This window comes from Phoca vitulina, unplaced genomic scaffold (assembly GCF_004348235.1).
Source record: "Phoca vitulina isolate PV1807 unplaced genomic scaffold, GSC_HSeal_1.0 scaffold2, whole genome shotgun sequence".
In the NCBI taxonomy this organism is placed as follows: Eukaryota; Metazoa; Chordata; class Mammalia; order Carnivora; family Phocidae; genus Phoca; species Phoca vitulina.
This window is the reverse complement of record NW_022589705.1, coordinates 79,444,236-79,462,657: the sequence shown is the minus strand read 5'-3', so window position 1 is coordinate 79,462,657 and position 18,422 is coordinate 79,444,236. Positions and strand designations below refer to the sequence as shown.

General features: G+C 36.1%; 1 protein-coding gene across 12 annotated transcripts in view; it reads left to right on the top strand.

The window, feature by feature from the left end:
- The window catches only part of EPB41 (erythrocyte membrane protein band 4.1), a 195,453-nt gene that overhangs the window by 143,770 nt on the left and 33,261 nt on the right, over positions 1 to 18,422 (top strand). For 4 of the 12 annotated variants that reach the window (XM_032389745.1, XM_032389666.1, XM_032389683.1 and 1 more), the window contains exons 12-16: positions 874 to 1,043; positions 4,640 to 4,696; positions 4,851 to 4,889; positions 5,852 to 5,914; positions 10,885 to 11,061. In XM_032389745.1, coding sequence (XP_032245636.1) covers positions 874 to 1,043; positions 4,640 to 4,696; positions 4,851 to 4,889; positions 5,852 to 5,914; positions 10,885 to 11,061 — 506 coding nt within the window. Of the gene's footprint in view, positions 1 to 873; positions 1,044 to 4,639; positions 4,697 to 4,850; positions 4,890 to 5,851; positions 5,915 to 10,884; positions 11,062 to 12,836; positions 12,888 to 13,269; positions 16,183 to 18,422 lie in introns of those variants that run through there. The other 8 variants (XM_032389705.1, XM_032389724.1, XM_032389715.1 and 5 more) reach the window with 7 other exon arrangements.

Genomic DNA, 18,422 nt, shown 5'->3' with positions numbered 1-18,422 from the left:
AGCCTTTTCCCTAAGTCAAGGTTTCTTAATCTCAGCAACCTTGGCCAGTACTCCTCCTACTTCTCTCCCCTGTTGTAGCAATCAAAAACGTCTCCAGACATTCCCAAATATTGTCTGAGGGACAAAATCACTCCTGGTTGAGAACCACTGCCCTAGATATGTTAGAGAAGAGGGACTGTAATACAAATTATAAGATTCTGAGAGAAGGTAGGAGAGAACTCAAAAAAGTTTTTTTTTTTTTTAAAGGACTAAAGGCCAAAGGTTTTGAATTCATATTATTTTAATCAAATGACTTGTTAAAAGGGCAAGTATCTGGTTCAAAGGTTTGCCTTTAAGCATCAAAAAGTGTGCATATCTTACAAGACCGGTTTATCAAGTTATTTTGTAATCATTCCAAGCAGGCTTCTTGGAAGAAATCAGACTTGATCCTTTTTTCCTAGAACATATTTTTTAGGTTCCTAAAATCACCTATATATAAATGGATCTGTGTGTCAATATGGCTTCATGAAAGAAGTCAGACTTAATTAACCTCTTTTTTTTTCTCCATAGACTACATTGCAGGTTCTTAAAACTAACAGAGTACAAGGTTAAACAATCTTGCTAACTTTTTAATAAAAAGAGTTTTTAATTTCTTTTCTTATTTTGATCCCCTCCGCCCCCTTATGGAACATGATAGCATAGTTTAGCTATTCTGTTTTAGCTTTTTTAATGCCATCAGTTACCTGGTAGAGCACTAATGATTTATTCTTTACTTTCTGTATGATAGCCTGCTGGATACTGTGTCCTGGATTCACAATTATTTTACCTGGTGACTCTGAAGTAGTATTGTGACTCTTGCCTTCACTTATCTTTCCTTTTCCCTTTCTTATGTAGCAGCAGCTGTTGATTCAGATCGAAGTCCCCGGCCCACCTCTGCACCAGCCATTGCTCAGAGTGAGGACACAGAGGTTTCTAAAGCACAGAAGGAAACAGTGAAGGTTGAAGAGCAAAAGGAAGAAGTGCCGCCCGAGCAAGCTGAGCCAGAGCCCACAGAAGCGTGGAAGGTATGCCGTAAGTCCAGATATCTGGCTAGTTCACTTTCCGATTTTTAAAAAATTTTTTTATTTAAATTCAGTTAACGCTTTCTGATTTAGACATGTTAACTCCTTGGCCAGGAAGGTTTTCAAAGCATTGATTCTTGTAGAATTCTAACAAAGTTATTTCTTCTTTACTCTTTCTAAAAGAAAGTATTCCCCATGAACCTGTAAAATATTTTCATAGAATTATGTCATGAAGACTAAGCCATCTGAGTTTTCAGGTGACCTACCTACACTGTTATCTAACTTATATCTAAAAAAAAAGAGTTTTTAACACTGTGATCATCTGCTTTTAAAAATAATTTTTATTCAACCAGAAGGAATCTCCACATTCCTTTTTAAGAGTAAGCTCTGCTAATAGAATTAAAATATAATTTGATTTCCTAAGATGAGTATATGTGCAACATACCTAGAGAATATCCCAGGTAGTATTACATAAAGCACATCCATGTGGTTGTTCAAATCAAATTGTTTACAAAAAGGTGAAGATCCTTATGTAGGGGCGATTATGCCACTGAGTTGCTTACAGTTCTGAGTTGATTGTACCCACAGTCACTGACCTTGTTGAAAAATCACCAATTAGGGCGCCTGGGTGGCTCAGTTGGTTAAGCGACTGCCTTCGGCTTAGGTCATGATCCTGGAGTCCCAGGATCGAGTCCCACATCGGGCTCCCTGCTCGGCAGGGAGTCTGCTTCTCCCTCTGACCCTCTCATGCTCTCTCTATCTCATTCTCTCTCTCAAATAAATAAATAAAATCTTTAAAAAAAAAAAAAATCACCAACTAGCAGATTTCCCAGGACTAACAGTAACTGGACTGATCTTTTATGTGTTGATAAGCTTTTGAAACACATTTAAGCAGTGATGGAGTTGAGATGTTCAGATTTAATGACATAAATACAAATATCACTGTTGACAACAGGAATTAATAGAGGCAGTTTTTAAAAGAAAAATTACATTTTTATATGTCTGTTAAGAAATTTAAAACAAAAAAAAATTTTTTTTTAAACCATGTAAGACCTTAGTAAGTGCTCTCATCTTGGCAGATGGATTAATCCTGTTCTTTTGGACCGGGTTCAGTATCTAGTTAACATCTGTAGAGCAGTGGCCAATTTGGCTTTGTTTTGACTGTATTTAAAAAAAAAAACCCAAAAAACCAAAACTGTTGAACATGACATGCCGTTTTTACTGTCCTTTGAGACCAACTTGAATCCAAAGAGAGAAAAAATTGAGCAAATGGTGGATATTTGTATTTTTTTTAACCTAGCCAGATGTGTATGATATTGACCATCAGGTTCGGTATTAACAGTGCCTTTTTAAGGTTAGACTACCTTAGTTTTTTAATGTTAGAATATCTCATCTGGCACTTTTGACTATCCCTCCATTTGTTGTACTAAGTGGGAAGTGTTGGATTACTGGAGTTGGCAAAGGAATCTTTTTGAGTGGCTAAGATTCCTTTGGTGTTCTGCTAACATACTTGTTCTTTTTTTTTAAAGATTTTATTTATTTATTTGAGAGAGAGAGAGCAAGCATGACTGGGGGGCAGAGGGAGAGGGAGAAGCAGGCTCCCTGTTGAGCAGGGAGCCCAACGTGGGGGCTCAATCCCAGGACCCTGGGATCATGACCTGAGCTGAAGGCAGATGCTTAACCAACTGAGCCACCCAGGTGCCCCCATACTTGTTCTTTAGCCTATAGGTCAGACAGAGGTATCTTCAGGACTAGGTTCCTGTTGCTCTTGGGACCTTGACAGAGGGGAGAGATCACTTCCTGGTATATGCTCATTTACGTGCCAGTAGGTGGTTTTCTTGCTGATTAATTCTGTGTACATATATGTTTTGAGATACTTGTGTAGAGATCAGACTGAAAATCACCTCTGATAACCTATTACTATAATAGTAGTGACAGAATTAAGGGTGACTCTGAGTTGATTTTATTTGTAGCAATAGAAAATAATTATGGAATTTACCTGAAGCCATCGTTATTATGTAAAGCAATAGTAGTAGTAAAATAACCTTGTAACATTGTATAAATTTCATTATCTAACATGAATTTGGTGCCAGATAGAGGTAGCTTTTTGCATCTTGAGTCATTTGACAAGACCTATTTTGTGGGTGTGGAATAGTACCTTGCCCCTATGTTCTTATTTAATGTTCTCGAAGGGACACAACCACCTTGCTGCTTGGCCTCCACTCTTAGACTGAAGTAGAGGCTCTCAATTTCTTGCTGTTAGAAAAAAGCAGGTCATTATTCACTGAAATAACTAATGTAAGCTTTACAAAATAATTTAAAACTACCATTTGCTAAACATTCCCAACTCTATGGATATATTATCTCCACTTTATCAGTAAAAAACTTAGAGAGGGGAAATAACTTGCTAATGACCATACAGCAAATATAATGGGATTCATAATAGAAATGACCCAAATTGTCAGTTATCCTGGTAGTTAAAAGTACTGTAGCTGGATGTGCTTATGGTTTATTTGACAGTATCACAAAGTTTGGTGTTATGTTCTCTACATTCTGTCCTAGGGAAAATAGCACAATGACATTATACTCCAAGGTAATGCTGCCAAGTGTGATTAAAAAGAATGTGTCAAAACCACAGATTGGTGGGGTTCTATAAAGAAGTTAATGATAGGAAGTGATTGACTTGATCCTTAATGAAAAGTTTTCTAATTTTGAAATACCTACTGTTTAGGCATTGCTCACTCTAAAATGCCTCCTCTTAATAGTCTGGGTTTCTTAAATTTATACTTACTCCATTTTGGGTGTATAAAATGACTATTACTAAAGGTATTTCAAAGCTAGGCAGGAGGCCTTAGTTATTCTCTTCCTACTGTTAAGGATGAATCTTGTTCATCCACCAAACACATGGGCTCCAGCTCCCTGGAGAGGAGATGACAGAGTGCTGAATGTTGCAGCTGAGCCCTATGTGTGCTTATTTATAAATCAGCCTTGGAAGTAATTGCATGCATCAGTAACAATTTGGATTGAGTTTATTTTGATGTTTTGTTGTCTAATAAACTCAAGGATGAAACTGCCTCCTTAAATATATTGATCAACTAACAATTTTTTTTTTGTATTTACCTGCTTTGTGTCATATGTGGTTTATTATATGTGTGCTTTAACTGTAAAGATTTTCTTTTTGTCATGTATGTCCTACCTTGATATCTTCATTTGAAAATTTGTTTTTAAATGTTAAAGAACTTCTAGATCATAAAAAAAAGCCGAAACAAAAATACATGCCTTATTTAAGCCCAAATTATTTTTTGTATAAGTACTTTTTTGTTAATTAAGTGTAAAAATGTTTGCTTCATCGATGGAATAATTATCTTAATTTTCTCTTATGATCATGTGGCTGTCCATATTACCTCTTCAGCCTTGAAAATATGATGGCGAACTAACAGATGACCATTGAGAGTAATGTCCTTTCCTGCCACACCCCCATAAGACTGCATCATGTTGATTACACAACCAGCTTAAAGATGCAGCTTATTTGGAAATAATGCTTCTCATAGAAACCTACTAATCTAAAATGTTTTTACCACTTTATTTTTTAAATATAGGTGGAAAAAACCCACATCGAGGTCACAGTACCCACCTCAAATGGTGACCAAACACAGGTTTGTGCCAACAGACCGCTTGTTCCTTTTCTCCTCCCTCCTCAATTTTTTTCTTCTCCCCAACTCCCTTCCCTTAAAAAATATTATAAAGGTTCAAACAAACTTCAATGAGCCAATATTTTATCATTTTTCTTTTTTTTTTTAATAATGGCAGCTTGCAGAAAAAACTGAAGATCTGATAAGAATGAGGAAGGTCAGCCATTTTTCACTTTCACAAAACTGCATTACCATCACCCATGCTGACTTCTACAGTGTGCTAAAAAGACAGTGATCCATTCTTTTCATTGATTTCTCTTCATAAGAAATTACTTTCAAATCGCAGATATATATTTGCGCACATATATATTTGCATACGCTCACGTACATAGGTATACCAAAGAAATTATAATCCTATACTATTTGTTGAAATTCCCAGGAGGAAAATATCTTTTTAAACACAATGAAATAACTAGTGAAGACCAAACCTACCCTTCATGTTTGAACTTTATAAGAAATATTTCAGTGGCACCATATTTTTGGAATCATGGACAATATTTGATACATACTTACTATGGAAACCATCATAGCAGCAACTCCTGGTTTTGTTAATAACTGTGTGTTTTGCTGCTCTGCGCCCATTCTTCCCAACTATAGAGTGGGATGTATCAGTTCTTACTGAAGAGAATATTGACTAATCATGTATTAAGTGCCCTTCGATCTTTCTTATGAAAAGTATTAGAGATATACATACTGTGGTATTTACTAAGTATGAAATATACCTCAAAAGGGTAAATAATGTTTTAAAGCATTTCTCCATGCCATGGAACATGGAATTCCAAAGCTTCTTAAAGTCACGTATTTTAAGATAACCCTCAAACAGTTCAATTTCAAGAATGAGCATAAAACAACTTATTATGTAAGAAGCCAATGAAGCCAGGAGCACTGTCTATTTAAATAAGGTCATCACTTTCTTCCATCATTCATGAGTAGGGTCATCTGTTTTCTAGTGGTAATGTGTTCTGTGTGTGTCCTTGTAGTTTTGTGACCATTTCATGTTGGCATATGCTGCGCTGTGGACATTTAATTTTTTTGGTTTGCCAATTTGCAGTTTTTTCCCGCAAGAACAAAATTTTAATTTTTTATGCTTTTCTGTTTTTCCCTCTTTCATTTTCACAGAAAAAGAGAGAGAGACTAGATGGTGAAAACATTTATATCAGACATAGCAATTTAATGTTGGAGGTTTGTATGAACTTGAAGCTTATTTTAGTTGGTTGCCTATAACCTTCTGCATTCTTTGCAATCATCCCTTTCTTTATGCTGTGTTTGGTTTTGCATGCCATTGCATGAAAGAATTTTAGGTTTAAAATGCTTTTGCATGTTGGTAAACATGAAGATATGCAACCATCTCTCCTTCTGACTCTTTTTAGTTTCCATCTGTCATACTTACCTAAAAAATATATGATTGGGACTACCCCTGCTTCTCACGGTTCCATTGTTTTACCCACTTGTAGAAAATTCTACATCACTGTCAAAAATTCCTTGAACTTTCCAAGAGTATAAACTCCTATATGTCCCAAGCATCAAATTTGTACTGTATTTTTCATCTTCTGAACTGAGAGAGTGTGGAAAAGTAGGAGAAATGATCACAATTCAAAATGGAGTTGAAAATTGGGGAATACCAAAAAATGACAGGACAGTCAGGAAAGAAAAAAGATACAGGAAGGAAAGAAGGGACCTGGTATTTAATCTGTAGTTAATAGGGTATAAGATAGTTTAATTACAAAAACAGATCTGTGGCCATAAGATTATTATTTTAAAGATAAGAAAATTGACCTTAGAGAAATTTAATTTGTCTGTGGTCACAAAGCCAGTAAATTGGTAAAGCTAGGATTTGAGTTAGGGTCTATCTATCTATCTTTATTAAATTACACTTTTTCCATTCAGAAATAGCAACATACTGTCTATTATAGGAATTGTAAGGTCATTTTCTCATTACATTCAACAATAATTTGCTTTTTACCAGAGTTATATTAGTATACTTATCTAGTTTGGGGGGCTCCACACTGGATAGGGAAATATGAAGCTAATTAGAAGAGTAGGGGAACTCTATGAGGAAAAAATAAAGAACATGGAGTTACCTGTGTGGAAAACACTGAAACTACATTAGTTTATAACTCACTAAGACTCTTATATAAAAGTTGACCAGATTATCTTATGATTTTGCTCAAGACAGAGCCAAAAGAAATGACTATAACTCTGATACTGGGGATTTTAACTTAAATTTGAAGGACATATAAATACAAATACAGAGGAAGATGATAAACATGGTTCCTGCCTTCAGGAAACTTAACAATGTATAGAAGTAGGGAGGAGAGAGACAGTAAACAGTTAAAAAAAATAGCGATAAAATTACTTCAAGTTATTATAGAAGCTATGAAGGAAATAAGCAGTATGCTGTGCTAAGAAGGGAAATCTACTCTGAATAAGATGGACAGGGAAGTTCTCTCTGGAGAGATAACATATTAACTGAGACCTGAAAGATGAACATATAAGAAATGTGCTAAATATTATTAAACTGGATATCTGAAGAAACTTTTTTAGATAGAACTCTGGTTTAACGTAACGGCCTCTAATAGTTATTTAACCATGTCTTACTTTTTGTCAAAACATGTATTTTGAGTGCTTGCTATGTATAAGGTACTTTAATAAAAGTAATAAAAATTATGGCCAGCCTTCATTAATCACATACTGTACGATGGGCACAATACTAAATGCTTTATGTACACTTACCTCATGTAACATGAGGTTTTTTAAGGCTGGACTCTAGGACATTTCAAACTCAGCAACTAGATCTCTGCTTGAGCTCATAACTAAAACTAGACGTGAATGGTTCTGCTTCTGGGATTAGGAAGAATTACAGAGGTCAGTTGATGTACTTGGCAATGTAACATCTCCCAATCCCAAACATGCCTTTTTCTTTACTAGTCCATCTTTAGTGCTTCCTTTTGTTCTTTTTTTTTTTTTTTTAAGATATTATTTATTTATTTGACAGAGTGAGACACAGCGAGAGAGGGAACACAAGTGGGGGGAGTGGGAGAGGGAGAAGCAGGCTTCCCGCTGAGCAGGGACCCCGATACGGGGCTCGATCCCAGGACCCTGGGATCATGACCCGAGCCGAAGGCAGATGCTCAACGACTGAGCCACCCAAGCGCCCCTTTAGTGCTTCCTTTTGACTGGAACCTGCAGTACCAATCATATATTTGTCATTTGTTCAATGAGGTGTGTTATAGCTTCTGAGACTCACAGAGTCCCTGTGTGTGATGTGTTTTCTCCCCCCAGCATTGCATTGATAGCCACAAGAGGGGATTTCTTAATAAGTGTGTGTTTGAAAATTAAAACTACTAACTACTTTTTGAGAACATTTTATATTTAATGGTTTGGTTTGGCTGCTGCTAAAATTATAAGATGATAAGTATCAAAAAGTATCTAGCCTAAAAACAGCTAAAGTAATTTGGCTAACCATCATTTTCTAGTTACAGTAAAAAAAAATTTTTGTCTCCCTTCCACCCCCCCCCCCGCCCCATAAGGATGTTCTCTCAAGTTATCTGTCACTCTAGTAGAGTTTTTTTGTTTTGTTTTGTTTTTTTAAAGCATCTCTCCTACCCCGCCCCCACTAATGCTTTGTTCTGGCCAAATAAGGTCGAGTTCATTTTTAGATGTACCGCCTCCTCCTCCATCTCCCAGAGAGAACCTGTAGCAAGTGTCTATGACAAATTCTATTTGGAACAGGTCCCTTTGAGATCTTAATTTTACTCTGTGCCCCCACAGGTTTCTAACAGAGCCAGCTAAGAAGGATGGAGAAAGCTCCTTCAGAAGCTACTGATTTTATTGAAACATTTATTTTTCTCAGGTTCCAAGCCAATCAAAAGCTAGGCAAGAAGAGTAACAAATCACCACTCTCATATTAAGAGGCTAACCCAGAGAGTTATGGTTTTACCATAGCATCTCTTGCTCATTTTTGTTTTGCTCCATTCATACTTATAACTCTCCCAAATGTGTTAAGTTGTTCTTGGACCAAGCAGATTTAATTTCCAGTTAGGAGCTGGGTCACAGGGCCTTATATGCCTTGTGGGTCTCAGTTGCTTAGCCTACTACTAAGTCTTTGACCAAGCTTGTTCATGCTTTTCTTTAGCTAGTAAACATGCTTTTCTTGCTTTCAGCTAGAATAAAAGTGCACACTGTTGTTTCCTCATGGTGAAGCCCATATTCATGGGCTATACTCACATTTCATCCCAACAAGCAAGAGGTAATTTTATGGGGAAGCTATAGGATTGCCCTTTTTGGGTTAGTTTTCTCTTTGATCTCAAAGCAAATATACATGGTTTAGTCTTGCAAAAATAAGAAGAATGGACTAGTAAGTGAATTTTCTGAATGAATATCTCCAGAATCAAAATTATGTCATGTGCCTCACCAATTCTTTTTCCTATGCTATTTTCCCTTTGACATTGCTTTTGAAAAAAATTTTATTTAGTTGAAGCATACGTTGCTCCAGAAAAATTTTTCAAACAAATTTTTATTTAAATGAGTTTGTTTTTTTTCCCAAAATGTGGTGGTTTCCCACAGAGAAAGAAAGAGAAAGAAAGAAAGAAAGAGAGAGAGAGAGAAAAAGAAAGAAAGAAAGAAAGAAAAAGAAAGAGAGAGAGAGAGAAAGAAAGAAAGAAAGAAAAAGAAAAAGAAAGAAAGAAAGGCTAATCTCAAAATTTACACAGCATTTTAAAAGATATATTTAATATTATGCTTTTCTTGGATACAGAGCTGCCGTGATATATAATAAACACAGAATTTTTAGCATTCATCAAGTGACAGGTTCCCACATATTTTGATCTCAAGCATAGATCTTCTGAGCTTTTTTGGAGAAGTATGTTGGACAAAGAACATTTCAGTTTTTGTCTTTAAATTGTATTTCCCATTTTATTTCTGGCCAAGTCTACCTTTTAAAAGTTTTATATGCCTCCTGTTAAATAAACCTGAATGTTATTTCTAGCTTTATTAACCTAAGTTTTGATCCTTTCTCCCTGGAATATCCCATTTAAGGGATATTAAACCTAGTTGTCCAGTATCCAAATATGCTAGAACAGTTGAGATATTTTAAATTGTCGAGAAGATATATAAGGTCTCTGATGAATTCTTGTTAAATTCCTTCCAGTCCATTGAAAGTTACTGGAAGAAGGTCCCTATTTTGAATTCTACTAAGGGATGAAGTAAAGCTGTCAGTAGCTGGAAGGCATAAGGCTTTTTTTTTTTTAAGATTTTATTTACTTGAGAGAGAACACAGAGGGAGAGGGAGAAGCAGACCCCTACTGAGCAGGGAGCTGGATTCAGGGATCGATCTCAGGACCCTGGGATCATGACCTGAGCTGAAGGCAGACGCTCAACCAACTGAGCCACCCAGGCGTCCTGGAAGGCATAAGTCTTTTAGTTTGCATGAATAGTATTGGTAAAGAAAAAAAGCCATTATATTACACACCTGAGTGATTTTTCATAGGTGGTAACAATTTGCTCTCAAGGCTTGAGCCAGAAATTCTAGTAATAAATTCTTATAACAAGAAAGGGCTGTTCCTGTTTATCAAAACCAGTAATATCCACCTAGTAATAAGGAAGCAAAACTATCTCTAGGTAGAAATAGAGGGATGCTGTGTGATTGCAACTCACCAAAGCGAAGCAGCTTTGGTGGCAGTTGCATCTTTTATCATGTCCTTTGTTTAATAGTTGCTCCTTATCTATTGCTGTCTCCATCCTGCCTGAGCTGAGCCTCAATCAGTTCATATCAAGCCAAGGCTAATTGAGCTGTGAGATTACCCTCTTGGGATGAGGAGTTGGAGATCTAGTGCTGCGTCCTAATGCGAAGAAAAGTTGCAAAATTAAGGAGTGAGGTCTGTGGGTTACAGAACTGCTAAGAGCTGTAGGGTTATGATGCTTCACTGCTTCCAAGAAAAGCACCTCATTAAAAAAAAAGAAAGAAAGAAAGAAAGAAAGGCAAGCAAATATACCATGTCGTATATTGAAAATTTAAATGCAATTTATGGATTAGTAACATCTGCCCTGGATGTGGTGTTTTCTACCAGTGCCCATAGTCTGGTGGGCTTCCCGTGATGTGTTTTTTTCCTCTGAGTATTTATAATTTTGCATCTTTGTCCTTTCAACTACAGGATTTAGACAAAAGTCAAGAAGAGATAAAAAAACATCATGCCAGCATCAGTGAGCTGAAAAAGAACTTCATGGAATCTGTACCAGAACCACGGCCTAGTGAATGGGATAAACGCTTATCCACTCACTCCCCATTCCGAACACTTAACATCAATGGGCAGCTTCCCACAGGAGAAGGAGTGAGTACTTTGTCCATGTGACCACTTGTGAGAATGAATGAAATAAATGTTATTGTATATTAATGTTCTGTATGTGAATAAAATAAGTAAGTTTAGAGCTGAAATTTAGCTTTGGTTCCTCACTAGTTCATTGCAGCTTTAAGGTATTCATAATCAAACACTTGTTTTTAAGTCATATGGGCTACCCAGTCGAATTACAGGAGCCATATAGAGCTACCATTAGATGACTAGGCTCTTGAGAACTGCCTCCTTCTGGCTAGTGTGTGTTTACAAATTGACCATAAGCCAGTGGAACTTTATGTTCAAACTGTGCCTCCAAGGACCAGAGAGTTTACTAAATTTAGTAAGGTCAAAATTGGAACAGGATAAACATTTTTTTAAAACTTTATTTGAACATTTGTACAACTTAGAAATGTCTGGAATGGTTGACCACAATTATATAATAAATCAAGGAGGTCTCTAAGCCAGAGAATGCAGAACACCACATATTAATGATTGTATTTCAATTTTAGAAAAATTATTGACGATTCGTCTTTATGAGCAGCATCAAACTTTTAACATGTTGTTTTGTAAGATAGTCACAGAAGAAGTTGGAGATACGTTTCAGAGGCTGCTTTTTTTGTGTTGTTATCATTACCTATTGTAGAAATCCTACATCTAACTAAATGAATCTGTGTGATGGATACCTTAAAAGTTACCTTAAGCATATATTTAAAAATTCTTTACTTAATTTTTAGCCTATATAGGTTAATATTTATATAAGTAGTCACAATGACTCAATGAGTGATGATAATAATTTTTAAAATTATATGCCTGGTTTTCACCAATAGCAATAGCAATTCTAGTCAACAAAGGTATTGATGTCTTAATAACTTAAAAAAAACTTGTCTTTATATTCAGAATTCATGGTAAACTATTCAACTTTGTTTAGTTTCTGGAACTGGAGAAGATGATAAAAGTTGACTCACAAAGGGTACTTTTTATATTTTTCAAAATGTGATTGAAATTGGCTAAGAATTCTCCAAGTAGAGTCAGACCAGTTTCACCAAGTAAGACTGGAGAATTCTTGAATGATGGGTAGCTAGTTACCGGGGGTGATAGGATGCAGTTGTTTTTATTCACTGTCCTCTTCAGCCTCCATTCCCTGATGTAAATGGACATCAGTTTTATCTAGATAATGTGGCCTGAACTGAGACAGTGACTCTGCTTTCTATAAATCTAGACTTCAGGAGAAAGTCTTGTTGCCTTGTTGCTATCTTGCCTGGTTAACCCTCTCTGTAAACCATAACTGCATATTTTCTAGAAGTTTTCTTTTCGACTCTGTGGAAGTAGTAAAAGATGCTCAATTACTTTGAAAAAGTAACTTAATGCTCTCTTGGATGAAGTTTGGTAAATTTGAATCAGTCTCCATTTCCAGAAAATATCTTATATCTTAATAGAAACCTTCCAGAAATCATCTCAGGGCTGGTTGGAAATGGGTATGTCATTCTGTGGACTTTAAAGAAAGGACTTTTATAAATTAGATTGGTGGGGAGTAGTTGAGCCACTTTAGCTCTATGCTTCTGTATATTACTCCTCTAAATGAATAACAGAATAAATAAGAAGAACTGTCCTATGATAACCTTTTATAAAGGATAACTCCACTTTCTGGCATATCTTACTTTTTCTTTAATAATTACGGCAATATTTCTGTTCTCTGGGGATACCTCTTCCATCTTTGGCAGCATTGTTGCATTGCAAGGCTACTGAATTTTATATAATTTGTGTATGACCAGGTGAAGAAAACCTCTGTCCTTCCCTCGGAAAGAAAGGTTGGTGGGCCAGAGGTAAAGCTGCTGTTATGACTTGTGCTTCTCAATCCGAATTTGCTCTTGTCATGGCACTAAGCAGATATTCCCCCTAGAACTGAACAGCAGCTGCTGAGTAATTTTTTTTCTTTTGGCTCTATTAGTGAATTCACACCCCACTGCCTTTTGACCTAACACATAACATTTCCACTGCTGCAGCTTTTGCAGCTTTCAGTTTGCTTATTTCGGCGCATGGCTGGTTGAAAAGCTGCATGAAGATGTAAGTATGTATTCAGAGAGAAAATGAATTTAATTGTACCCTATTCTTTTTATGTTGTCTTTCTTCTCCCTCTTTATATTCTTTTAAAAATCATTATGATTTTGCATCCTTTCTTTTCCTTTTTTCTTTTTTGCTGACCAGTCCCCCAGCTACTTTCTCCCTGATACATATCACTTAGGGGTGTGCAAAGAACCTGTGTCAAAATTCCAAACTGACCAGAGAAGGCTGGCCCAACTGAGAGAACTTAGAGCCAAGTTTTTCCTTTCATAGATAACATCTCTTGATTAGATGGCAGAGCACAGAAATTGTCGGGGGAGAAAAACTTCTCAGTTGGACAATTGGAAAAGACAACTTACCTTAAAAGTGTCAGAAGTACTTTGCTTAATGTGATGTATAAACCTTCACGATGGTTGTTATTTTTAATCATGATTCTGCAAGAGGGGGAGGGAGTTTACAGTTGTTGAGATTTGTGGGGGGTTTTCGTTTGTTTTTGATAGACCTTGGAGGCACATATAAACTTTTATACTTTTGTTTTTCTTTTGCAATCTTTAAAATGTATGGGATTAAAATTTTTATTCCCTTGAGCAAAAGCTAATTGCCATACTGAATGAACTGTTGCAGTTTTTAAAGTCTATATGAAGGGATATGAGGATAACTTTTTATATTCTGCCATTCTATTTATAATAAAAGTAACTTTTCTGATGCGAGAAGAATGCTTCATTATTGGCTTTGCCCAAGTGATCTAAGAAAAATTGGCAGCACTAAAACAAGGAAAACTGACCCAAAATTCATATGTGAGTATCCTTGAAGGAGGAACAAATACTGTAACTAAGGAAGTCGAGCAATTGCTTGAACTTTCAGGGCTTCTAATGTTCATTCATTCAAAAAATTATCTATTGAATACTCTACTGTGTTATAGAAACTTCGCTGGGATAAATTGCCAAAGTAAAGTGAAATAAAGAGTGTCCCAAAAGATCTTCCCAAATCCTTTGCACATCCCCAAGTATCATTTTTGAGCATTTTTCCATCTGTCATTTTGTTCATCTTTCTCTGTCTTTCTTGATCTTCTACCGTGAAAGCAGACACAGCAACGTGCTCTGTTAGTGCAGGATGAAGAGAAAATTAAAAGGCAAGAGAGATCTACTGAGAGAGCCTTGCCCCAGCAAGACAATGAAGAAAGTCTTCCCAAGGTTTCTATTCCAATCCCTGAGGATCACAAGTCTCTCAAAAAGTGCCACCTCTACTCTAGTACTTTTCCATCTCCTCGTATTCCTTTCCTGATGTCTTTTCTCGTGATTCTTGCGTTGGCTGTTTGGTGGTTGGTCTTTCTGTGATCGGAAAACAGGGTGCTCATCTGAAATGTCAAGACTAAAACCATCGAACTTTTGTCATTTACTTCTACTATGTTATCTCCTGTATGATACCCTCTGATCTTGATAGTTCACTGTCCTAGGGGAGCTCTTTGTGATCATTTTTCTGTCAATAAAATGTTGCTCTTTGTAGAATGTGTATTGTGGGGTACAAAGGAGTAGCAATGGATTGCCCAAGCCAGCTTTCCTCCCTGACATTGAACAAGTTCAGACAAATCAGATTTAAGCATATGACACTTGGTACTTTCCCCGAAAGGTTTAAATCTTTTATCCTGCATGTACGTATTGTTCTCTGCTGTCGTGTCCTCTCCAGTGTTACACGCAAAGTAGGATACTCTGTAGAAACGTTTGATGGAATATTTCCTAATCTTCTATAGTCATTTGTGTGGCATGGGCTCTGTAGTTTAAGAAAAAAAATTCAACTTGCTAATTTTTCAAAAGCCTTAAAATGCTAACGTTTTAATCTATGAATCCATAACCACTCCTTTTCTTGAGATATCAAACCAGTATATACAAAGGCCTTTTTTTGGAAAAGGGCTTTTGACTTCTGTGGCCTTCTTATGTGTACTTCTGAAATGTACAGGGAAAAACACCTTTGTCCTGCCTGGTGTATAGAAGGGATCTGCAAAGGTTAAACGCCAACTTTTCACAAGTAGAATGTTGATGGTTTAAGGAAAATGGTGCTGTGCTGGTGGCCCTTAGCCTCCAGCCAGGGCTGAATTTCCAGACCACGTGTACCCATCTTTAAAAGTCCTAGAATACAGATTTATTCAAGATCTGTACATAAATATACCCTTCTCTGAATTAATACTGTGTTACTTCTTTATGACTTAAGTAATTACATTGCTAGAAGCAGTATTTAGCCATTATCACAAGCTTAAAATATATATTGATATATTGTTTTCCTGATAGACTTCAGACCTGTTTATTCTTACATTTGTGTTGGAATCAATTGTTTTTAATTGATGGCCTTGTGAGCTAACGTTCTGTTGTGACAAGTATGTGTCCCTCTGTTTGCATGTTGATTTTTAAGGCTTCCCTGAAGTAAATATGAGCGTGCTTTGTTTTCACAACACAACTCAGATGCCTAAGCTGTTATTTTTTACCTCGGTATTAAAGACATCGTGCATGTAGCTTACTTTTTATGGTGCTTGAATGTACCAATATGGATGATTTGGTTAATGTTGTCTCAAATATTTGTTTTAAAATCTGAGTTCATGGGGTTATCAAACTGAGATTTTTGCACTTTGTTTTACTTCTCAACACTTTTTAGTTGATGAAACTTCTAAACAAGACTTTTTATTTTTAAGATGATGGCTTCTTACAGCAAAAAAAAAAAAAAAAAAAGAGAGAGAGAGAACACTAATGCCAAGAATCTTTTGTCCTTCAACACCCACCACGATTCTGTTTTCTCTGGAGACATGTAGAAATCTCTGGTATTTCCTGAAAACTGCTCTTCTGTCATCATAGGCTTTCCCAAAACATGGGAAAAGTAAGGGGCGGGTTGAATTTTAAAATCTGTTATGGGTGTGTATCTTTCATGTCACAGGCTATGTCTGTTTATAACAAATATTTTGTAACTAAGCATATTTCTTGATTCACTCATAATTAAGAAAAGAGAGACCTCAATCAGCCTGACATGTTGCAAAGCTGTCCTCTGACACAGAAAGTGATCATCATAAGTACTCCCCTTTATCTTTGAAGTAGAAGTGTAAGAACTTCCCTTATGAAATAACAAAACTATAACATTGGTTAGAGTCTTTTAAAATTTTTTCAGGGAACTGAAAAGGAAATAATCAGAATCATTTTAGAACTGTTTACGATTATATTTCCAATTTTCGTCCTGGTACACAGCTTTTTAATAATTATTATTGTAAACTTCACCTTGGATTATGTTTCCCTTTGTATTAGAGTTATTACAAGTCCATTAAAAGTCTAGCGTAAGCCAATAATATTTTTCACTTTTTTGAAGTGCAGCAGGAATCCTCAGAGATCCTTACTGATGGTTAAAGAAGAGGCCCTTTCTTTGATTGATAGGGTAAGAATGGTTGAGAGGAGAAGTGCCAAACCTTTGTATTGGATTAAGCTGGTCAGTGCAGGTTCAAAAGATATACCCATCACAGTTATCAGAGGAAAAATACTAGACATTACAGCTTTGTATTAACTAACGTTAATACTGCTGATATTTGTAACAAAGCTGTAAATAGTCTTAGTTTCCTTCTCACATCTCATTCCATTCTGAATGCCAGAGACAGATCCAAATAACTGTGTATTGGTTTTATCCTGGTTCAGCTTCTTAATGGCCAGTTGATAAGTAAAAACAAAACAAAACAAAAACAAACAATTTGAACTAAAGGTATCAGTACAGACCAGTAAAAAGTCTTGGGGTTTTTTTCCTCGGTTTTACTATTAATAATTTCTAGGGTGACTCTGAGAAATTCACTTAACTACTTGGTGCCCAGATTTCCACCTAGTAACATAGAGACAAACCTACCTCATGAGAATGAATCTTTAATGTGTTCTAGGAACCAGAAGCTCTGGTTGTTGTTCATTTCTTGGTCTTTTGGGGACTGGGAAGATGAAAACTTAAAAACCAACAGACATTAATTTCTTGGAATTTTTCGTATGAAAGCAAGCAGTTAAATAGTTGTGTTAATTTCCATCTACTTCTTACTGGTATTTGACCAAGCACTTAAAACTACTGAAGGTAGAAATGTCTTTCCAAATTCATCATACTCTTAAGCAATTCATCTTATCCTTGTGGTATTCTTACAGTGGACCAAACTTGAAAATAAACCCAGCATCAATCTTTTGGACCTATCTTTTAGCCATTTTCTTATGCTATCACTTAGAATATGAAGGAGATTCAGTTTGCATGGATCAATTTTACAACTTGTTTACATTTCTGGTAAAAGTTTTGGTGGGAGAATATACTGATTCTGTTGACTAATGTTAGACTGGGGATTTTCTGTGGATTAGGTTTCCACTTGTCATCCTAGATCCTAGTACATTTCTTTCTAGTGCATGTAAATTTTTCTCTGAATTTTCTGTGGATATAAGCCAATTTACTGTCTCCTACATTCCTAAGTTACTTTCATAATATTTCCTGCAGATAAGCATGGAGAATGCAGTAGGCATAAGGCATAAGAGATTTGGTTATTTAAGGCATTAGCAAGCAAAATTTATGCTTGGGCTTTACCTAGTGATTACTTATTTACAAAAGGAAGACAGAAAATTCAAAAATAATATGAGACACTTTAGCATTGTTGCTGGTTTTGTTGTTGTTGTTGTTTTGCCAAACGTATTGAGTATAGTAAAGATATATAGAACTTCTCTACAGTTTCCTTCCCTTGTATTCTTTACAGAAATTATACAATCCCAAACTTCTTTACAGCATTCTCTACCACACTGAGAAAAAAATGTTGCTTGTTTTTATTGCACTCAAACTAACCCTGTTGTTTGTAATTTTGGTACTAGAAATGGAGACGAGTCCTTGTTCTAGTCTCCATTATGCATGGCATGTGGGATAACTGTATTGGCCTCCTCCACATTGTAGTGGATAGTGAATCAATGAGTCTGCTCTCATTTCTGTTTCTGTTACCCCTCATGCCTTAGGATTTCCTTCTTTACTGCAGCAGAGCATGATACAAACAAACAAACAAACATTGGTGTGGACCTGGGATTGGGCACCGGAAACAGTTAAGAAGGTATGGCTGTTAGAGCGAGGAAGCCAGAAGGCCATCAGTGGTGGCTATGATCAACAGTTACAAATTCATGGAGTATTTCACTTCATAAATGAAATTCTTATCATACTAGAACTTGAAAGACAAAAAGAAGAAGTAGTTTGTTACTCCCGCAGATCAGAAATACAAGCTAAAAGCTAAATAACTTCAATCATAGCCTAACTAAATGTGTGGATGACAG